The sequence below is a fragment of the Gouania willdenowi genome, unplaced genomic scaffold (genome assembly GCF_900634775.1).
Source record: "Gouania willdenowi unplaced genomic scaffold, fGouWil2.1 scaffold_251_arrow_ctg1, whole genome shotgun sequence".
NCBI classification, from domain to species: Eukaryota; Metazoa; Chordata; class Actinopteri; order Blenniiformes; family Gobiesocidae; genus Gouania; species Gouania willdenowi.
Window position 1 is genome coordinate 89 of NW_021145009.1, and position 9,215 is coordinate 9,303.

Here is a 9,215-nt window from a genome sequence, read left to right on the forward strand (position 1 = left end):
AATTCTTAATGGCTGAATTGAAATGATCTAATTCCAACTCCCCTGACAGAATAAGGTGTTTTAATACCAGCTTAATCTCCATAGGAGCGACACCTTCGAAAACAACATGCATGATGTCCTGTGGAGTTTGCTTAATTAGGTCAAATGCAGGAATATCAATTAAACAACTTCTCCTCTTAATCCCATACGTGGTTTTAAGGGATGCTTTCAGTGAGTCTGTGCTTGCTTTTTCTATTTCATTGCACTGCCTGATATGATTTTCCAAAGTCCTTTCCACAAATCCATGTTCCTCAAAAATGGTCTGCATATCTTCAAAAGTGCATTCACAGTGTCTGCATTTGCTGTAAGCAAATCCAACACCTTCTTTAAATCCAGCAAGTTCATGTTGCGCCAGTGTGTCACCGCATAAGGCTATTACAGCACCAAACAAATCAGTTTCACCATTTGGTGTTTCAATCCTCACACCATCATAAAGTTGAGTAAGGTCTTGAAGAAGTCTTTTCAGTACAACATCAACGACCCACAGTGAAATATCCCTGGACTTAGCAATTGCAAGGAGTCGTATAGCAGCCAATTTGGACCTACATTTTGGATCAATATTGCCTAAACTATAGTAGAACATCAGCAGTTTATTTGCAGATGCATGAGGCCCTAATGGGTTACATATTTCAATTTCATCTGTGTAGAGCACAATTTGCAATGAATTTGGTCTTTCAGAAAATAAAGGATGTGATGCAAAGAGGGCCCCGTCACTAAAGTCATACAAAAATCCTTCTCTGCTTCTTGGCGGTATTCTATTCAACATGGTGAAAATTCTGGAATTGCTCAATAACTGCTTTAGACTCTGAATCAAAGGTACATAGTAAAAACTGCTCTTTTTGAGTGACATAATCCTTGCACCACCTCGCTTAACCCAACAAATCTTCTGGGAGACTACAACTTCCTCTGGGGTCACTGGATCGAAGATTTCACGGTAAGTCTTGTTTTGTCCATATGCGTTGGCCGAGAAAGGATCCACAAAAGTATCCAGTACGGACAACGCTTCATCTTGAAGTTGAGGGCTTCTCTCAGGGTGCTCCTCAAAGACTCTCCTCATTCTTTCCTTGAGCGCATTGATGAGAACAGCTTGATACTGTTGAACCTCCGAGATGATGCTGTTTACCGTTCTCTGTAAAAACAAATTGAACAGATTATTTTCTACGGCATTAACAATTTCAACTTACACTGGAAAAAAGGCCACTCTAAAAATAAGCAAAAAAAAAGTTAAAACAAGATATTTTTGCTTGAAATAAGCAAAAAAATCTGCCAATGGAACAAGTGAAAATTCTCTTGGTAAGATATCTTGAAATAAGACAATATCTTTAAGCCTTAGAAGATAATGGTGATCTTGAAATTAGCTGGGAAAACTCCTTTTTAGCTATAATTTACTAGTATTGAGATGTTTTTTGTCTCATAATAAGCTTGTGATGCTCAAAAAGAGTATTTTCCCCTCAAAAGTAGCATCTTCACCCTGTTTGTTACAAGCATATTTAACTCATTTTTATTTATTTAATTGTTACACTGTTCTAGATTTAAGTCCACCACCTACTTGAAATGAGATTAGAAACTGGCATTTTGAGACAAAATGTCTTGAAGTTATCATTCCTGACTCATATTAGGCAGTGCTCTTTTGCAATAACAAGACATAATTGACCATTCTGTCATCATTTTAAGTGTATTTACCTTATTGTAAGCGCTACAAAAGTAATACTGTTCTAGACTCAAGACATTCACCTACTAGATTCAAGACATTAACTTCTTCTTATAAGACAGAAAAAATGACAATTAGTCATGCACTTTACCAACTGTTTATTTAAACAGCAGCAAGTCCCAGAGGACTGCATAAAAGGGAAACAGCTTAATTTACCTCAACATTTTGGCTCACAGTATCTATGGAACTGCAATATAAAAACATAGCAGAACATGCCAAATATGTGAGTGAGTTAAGGCCAGGTCCAAACATCTGACCAATGTGCCCCTCAAAACATGTACAAAATGCACATTCAAAGCACTTGCTACACTTAAACTGCATCTGCTGAACAGACAATTAGCTGTTTAAACTCAATATCAACTGTTAAGTTAAAATAAAAACATAAGCAGAATCTGCACTAAATTATGCAAATAACACACAATATATAACATCACATCGGTATGTACTAATGTTGTTGTGTACCCCAAATTAAACTAACTTTCAACTGACAATCAATACCAATGAACAGGAACTGTAGTACCTTTTGAAGGGAGAGGGGCAGTGCTATGCTACACCATATCTGACCACTGGATTTATTGGCCAATAAAAGCTTTCCACTCAGTCATGCTCTTCTTGTAAGACGATGTGAGATCTCTCTCATGGATTTTGTCTAAGAGGACCTCTGTCTGGATGACTGAAAGCAGAGTGGCTACACACTTTGGATAAGTCAGGTGTAGTGTATAATAGTAGGCCATGAGGTATAAAACACTCTCGCTAAGCTCGTCTTTTGGAAAGGTGGTTATTGCCACATCTCCTACCGCTAGGAGGCAGTTGGAAGAACAGACAATCACGACTGGGCAGGAGAGAGGGCATTTCTTCAAGTAGGAATTGGGGTCTTCTGCTTCCTGTAACACATAACAGATATCCTTCCGTTAGGATAAAGCAATTTGGTCATTTGGAACCAAGGGTAGAGGGTTGTTTACAAAACACAACTTTACAAAGCAAAATTCTGACAAAAGTTACAGTATTGAGAAGCTCCACCTTAAAGTGCTGTTTTTAAACTATCCCCAGTGCATTTACTGTTACACACACATCTAGCCTTCCAAAAGAACTAAAAACCAAGGCAAGGCTATTCTTGCTTGGCAGCAGGTTTTTTCACTCTTATAATAACCATGTAATGCATCCGTTCTTGTTCATACTGTGACATAACCAAAGACATCTACCCAGTGAAAATCATCTTTCTAAAAAACACTTAAAAAGGTAGGGTCTGGGATTCTCTTTTTTGGCCATTTTTGCAAAATCACTTGAAATCCTATTTCTAACCCATAAATTGGAAGCACTGACATGGAAATGAAACAAGTTAATCATCTGTGGAATGGACAGGTCTTGAAAAACTCCAGCCTAATATTTCCAAGACCACCTAGTAGCATTGGACAGTAAATTTGTCAATCAAACGGTCATCGAATGGGTGGAGTCAGGGGCAGCGTTGGAGGCAAGAGGGGAGGACCATTTGGGTTGTGTATTTTCAAAATCTGCCGGCTGTTTTGCGAATCCCAGACCCTACCTTTAAGGCTTAGAACATACAGTATGTGAATAGGAATTACATTGGGTGTTGTCTGGGGAAGCACCTTCAGTTATCATTTTTACTACAGTCAAAATGATCCTGCAACATTTTACACAGCTCACCTCAAGGACATGCACCAGAGCCTCACTCGCATCTCGTACCCTCTTTGGAGGAGCAGAGGAGGGGAACAGTGATGGCAGCACACGTAGGATCTCAAGAGCCTGTTCAGCTGTTCAGGAAAAGATTTATGACTTTAACACTTGGACAAAGTGCACAAGGCAAAATCAGATTAAAAAAAAAAAAAGAAAAAAAAAAAAAAGAAAAGGTGTACAACAGACAATGCTTAAAAAACAAAACAAAACATTCAGCAAATAATCGGATAGCAACCATAGATGAAAAAGGACGACAAAACACTAGCTCATGTACTTGACAATAAACATGCCTGAAGGTCCACTCTTTACCCTATTCTCTAATAACACCAAGAGAGCATTCCCTACCTTTGTCCATTCCCATTGGGGGTTTCAGCACCTTTTTACATACTCCAAAAAACTGCACCCTCTGGCAGAAGTCATGCCATCTTCCCTTCAATTCATTGATGAAGTTGGCATTATCCTTATCCAAAATGCGCTGAAGCTCCTCCATCACCTATGATTTAAGAGGTTATTGGTATTTTAAACATTGTGTGTGATACCATGGTTTTAATCATGCACAGTCAATAATGACTTACATGTCCAATGTCTTTAAAACAAGGATATGCTTCTAAAACCTTCTTGGGTCTGTCCTCCTCACGAACGGTATTTGAATCAATGAATGCTCTTCTGGCTACAAATTCCAAATCCAAGAGATGAGAGACATCCTGGTGGTTTGGATTTTTTCTTTTATACAAAGTTTGTAGGGTCTTGTAGTGCCTGACCAAGTTTGCTGGACTGTCAACATCTGCAGACTTGTTAGCTGTAAGACACAAAAATGCATAATTAATGCATCAGTTTAAAAAAAGTTCATCTCATGTTGTTGGATGACAAAAAAAAAAAAACATCAGAAATGTATTTATATAGCACCTTACAACAACGCTCAGGTTGATAAATGTTCTTTACAACTGTGAAAACCCACAAAACAGATAAAGCAGAACTATACAGAGCAAGAATTACCAGAAAGGGACAAAGTCAAAAACACGCCAAAACCATACAGTAACAACAAAATTATTAAAAGAATATAAAAAACACCTTAAAACCAAAACATCAAAGTGCTAAAAATCTAAAAAGCCTGTTTAATTAAATGGGTCTTGAGTTTAGCTTTGAACAGCGGCAGGTCAGTGATGGAGCGTAACTGTTGGGGAAGATTATTCCACATTGTTGGACCTGCCACTGAAAAAGACCGGCACCCCCCATTGCTTGTATCTGGATCGAGGCACCTCCAACAAATGTTGACCAGCAGAACGTAAAGCTCTGCTGGGCCGGTGGGTTTTCAGAAGCTCCGACAGATAAGGTATGGCTTTACTTTAGACAGCAGCCGAAGCTGAAAAAAAAGCTTATTTTTACAACAGAATCTACTTGTGTGTCCAGTTTTAGGCAGCGGCCCAGTTTCACCCCCAGATTCCTCACCATCTGGAGGTTAAGACCAAGACTGGGCAAAGCCATTTCAGGTTTATTGGAGGCATCAAATAAGATCCACTCAGTTTTATTATTGTTTAAATGGAGGACATTTTGGGAGAGCCAATGTTTTATGTCTTTAATTAACAATTAACATAATATGCCATAAATAGTATATTATTTTTTGTTATTATTATTATTATTATTATTATTATTATTATTATTATTATTATAATAATAATAATAATAATAATAATAATAACAAAAAACTACCATACAAATCATATATTAATATTAGATCAACTTTAAATATCAGCCCTGATCCTAAATACCAAACAACTATTAATTTCTGGAATTTTAACCATTTAAATGCCATTTAAAAAAACAAAAAAAAAAAAAAAAAACAACAACATTTTTTGTATAATAAATGCATGAGAACTAATTGCAATCTCATAAAATTGCATGTACGCACAAAACGACACCCCTACACAGATGCACATACCCCTACTACACACAGTCATGAGGCAGTTGGACAAACTCACCATCAGGACTGGAGAAGGCAGAGGGTGCTTCTTCAGGAAGGCTTTGGGATCTTCTTCCTTCAACACATAACACAGAAATATTTCTGATAGGATAATGTACTTTAAGGATAATTTTGGAACTAAAATTAATTACATTCAATTAAAAAGAGCAAAAATGCCACAGATGAGACATATGGGTTTTAAATACATAACATTTGATATGCTGGAGAGGATATAGAAAGTAATGATACCAGCTTTTTATTAATACCAGATTTCTGGTAGAACTTAATTTCTACAATAATGTTAATACTTTGAAAATAAAACAGTACAAATATAGTGTAAACAGGAATCCTCTGATGATGTCAATTTAAAAGCCTTTCACTTCTGTCATGTCAGTACTGTTATGATGACCAATAAAGTGGGTTTATTAGTTAATCTAAAATATAAATACCTCATAAGGACAAATGTGTAAATGCAAAGTTGAAACTCACTTTCTTTACCGTCTGAGCCTGGGCTGCCAGTTCCTTCTGTGGACCGATCCAGAATTATAGTTGAGTCGCTTGAATCCATTTCATCCGTGTCTGTTGGCGGCTCAAGACAGCGCCTCTTTGAAGAGCTGCAAAGATTAGTCAATCAATTAGTTGTCAACAACTAAAATCAATCCATCTGACTTTATTTGTATAGCACTTTTCATACAAACAAAATGTAACACAAAGTGCTTAGTAATAAAGCAATATCCCCCGCACACATCCAAAGCAATTACCTTGTGGTCAAACACTAAAATAAGAGCATCCATTAAAAAACAGGAAGTGAGGAATTTTTTTTTTTTTAATGTCCAAATATGATTTAAGTTTCTATAATGTGAAAAAGTTCTAGCTTCTTTAGTCCTCTATGACAGTGACATTAATATCCTTAGGTTGTGGACCAAACAAGACTTTTGAGGACATCACCTTGGACTTTATATTGACCAGACAACTGATCAATTAATCTTGAAAATGATTAACAGATCAATCTTTAATGAAAATAATCTTTAGATACAGCTCACCTCTTTGAATGTCTCCAATCTGGGGTTCTTTTTTGGGGGGATCTCACATTTTGTAATCTTTTGTAGAGCTGTGAGTACACAGTGAGCTGCACAAGAAATTTAATACATTATTCAAATCACTGCTAAAAATGTCCAACATGAAACACAGTCATCAACTGGATACATTTCACTTACCCATGTATGGAGGCCTTGGTCCTGCAGCATGGGATAGTACAGCACGATTCTTTTTGCCATTGCTGTAATTTCTGGCTTTGATGGGTATCTGTGTGATTCTCTATCACCCTTTGCCCTCAGGATTGCGATCATACTGGTCATGGTGTTTCGAATGAGCCGGCATCTGAGCTCCTTTGACATCTGGCAGTTAAGCTGTTCACCTCTCTTCGACAACTCAAAATACTGTTGTCGGACTTGCTCAAGTTCTGTGTCGGTGTGCAACACATATTCCGGAAAGGTTAATTTCACAACCTTTTCAGGGGTTGTGTACTTTGCAGGACTTGCTTTCACAGGAGTGGATGTCTGTTGCATTGGTGATGTATTACAGGAGGAACTGCTCGATGATTTTGAGTGTTCTTGGCCACACTCCTGTAAGATAAAAAAAGATAATGAACTACTGCAAAAAGCAACATTTGTTTTTTTGTGACAACACAAATGTAGCATTGACAGCTCTGCACATGTATAAATAAACAATGTTCCATTTTAGGGGTGAATTGCTTACATCAACTAACTGAACACCTATCAATCTAAACTGAATTGATCACACATGTAGACTACCATGGCTGTTCCAAAGATACCATGCTGTTAGCTCAATGTGCTGCTGCCAACTTAAATAGGTGGATAGTTTCGGCCACTTAACTGAGAAACTGACCTCATCCAATGCACCATGACAGGCACGCCAGACTGCTTTTCTCCGTAAGAAGTTCTCTGGGCCTGGGAAAAGATCACGCAAGTCTTCACGAGACAGGGTGTTCATCATTGTCTCTGTGATGTTTGCAGCTATGAAAACATTGGAAGACAAACATAGCAAGATGAAACAGTGCCATAGCAATGAAACTGCATGAGACATTTAGAAGTTGACACTACATTCAAATTAGGCAGGTAGTAGGGATGTAACGATTCACTCAACTCCTGATACGATTCGATTCACGATACTGGGTTCACGATACGATTCTCTCACGATTTATTTTACAAAATGGGAATGTAGACAATTTTTTTTTTGGGAAAAAACTAGAAAATACGGTACTATTTTCCTTTTATATTTCAATGTCAAAAGAATCCCTTGATAAACTATTCAAAACAATGAAATTTAACTAAAAATAAATCTTGAATGAAATAAATAAAGGAATAATACAAATGAAAATGAAGCCTATTAATTTAAATTCTGGTTCTATAATAAACAATGCAAAACTGCATAATAGTTCTTTTTCTTTTTAAAAGTGCAACTGAAAATGTATTTTGTGCCTTAACAATTGGACTTTAAAAAAAAAAAAAACCGTGATTACACTGATTTACGTCATATTTGTTTGGACCAGCAGAGGGCGCTGGTAACACAGTGGTCGGTTGGCATGCAGAAATTCTTGCAGTGAAGAAGAGAAGCTATGCTAGCAGACAGAGGTAATAGAAAAACGGGACTTTTACAGATACTCAAGTAATATTACAGATATTCTTTCGGTGCTAAAGGGGTAATGAATCATTTATTAACATATTTAAGAGTAGAAGGCGGCCAGAAAGAAAGTATTAGCAGACTCCGCCCGCCGCCTACACTTGTAAGCTTGCCCTCTGCTGGTTAAAAAAGTACTGCGATTCAATTTTCAGAAAATCGATATCAACCGTGATACCTATGAATCGATTTTTAACTGCCTTACGATTAATCGTTACATCCCTACTTCACAGTTTATGAATTTAGCTGGAAAATTCACTTTGCTTTTGGTCTGAACACAACATAATATTTATTATAATAATTTGTTATATAAAATTTGTCATAATATAACATTATCCTCAAAGCGCAATTGAGTTCCTACAGTTCACCGATCACACACAACCCTTCACACAACAGGTGGGAAGGAGCGTGATGTGACCAATGGGAGAGTTTGAGGCCCACAGTCATATGTGGAGCAGCCAGGAAGCAATTAGCTTCTTCTTTAGCTTCAATGAGGTCTCTGCATTCCTACGTTCAAAATGATAAAGAATAATATTTGCATACATTACCCCTTAAAATCGACACTGCGACATCATCCAATTCTTCCATGCTGTTAGCTGACTTAGCTAGCTAGTTAGCTCCGCTAACCGCAGTTCGCCTAGCTGTCTCTGTTCGACTGCAACGATACACAATATATACTGAAAACGCACAAAACGTCGATAACATTCAAAGTGTGTGAGGGATGAACTACAAAGAATAAGCACGTATGTCGAAGGCTCAGCTTACAATGAAACACACCGTCAATCCTAGTTCAGCTAGGCGGGAGCTGGGTAGTCCTGACCTTTGACCCGGACCAGCATGCTTTGCGCGCAGCGAGATGCCGAATCCGCGCTTATTCTTTATAACGTCAGATTACGTTGGTTTACGCCCAAATTCTCATTTGCGGCAGCTAGCGGGCGGGTGTAACCATAGTAACGAGGTTTTACGGCAGACTTGCTCTACCGCCTGTGACGACTAGTTAACAGTTATCTTGTCTGCGACATCATTGCTTTCAACATGATTTGGCGTTGCTTCATGTGCTACATATTTGTGGCATTGTCTCTGAAACAACTTCTGAGTCACATTAACACC

General features: G+C 37.7%; 1 protein-coding gene across 1 annotated transcript; it reads right to left on the minus strand.

Annotated features, from left to right (window-relative positions):
- Positions 1-903: 903 nt before the first annotated feature.
- On the minus strand, positions 904-6,006 carry LOC114459069 (uncharacterized; the record flags this gene model as incomplete). The annotated part of the gene is made up of 7 exons (XM_028441434.1): positions 5,895-6,006; positions 5,425-5,481; positions 4,021-4,244; positions 3,791-3,938; positions 3,416-3,522; positions 2,548-2,634; positions 904-1,168 (listed from the first exon to the last, which is right to left on the minus strand). Coding segments are annotated over exons 1-7 (967 nt in total), but the record flags the coding sequence as incomplete, so codon positions are not given.
- Positions 6,007-9,215: the final 3,209 nt, after the last annotated feature.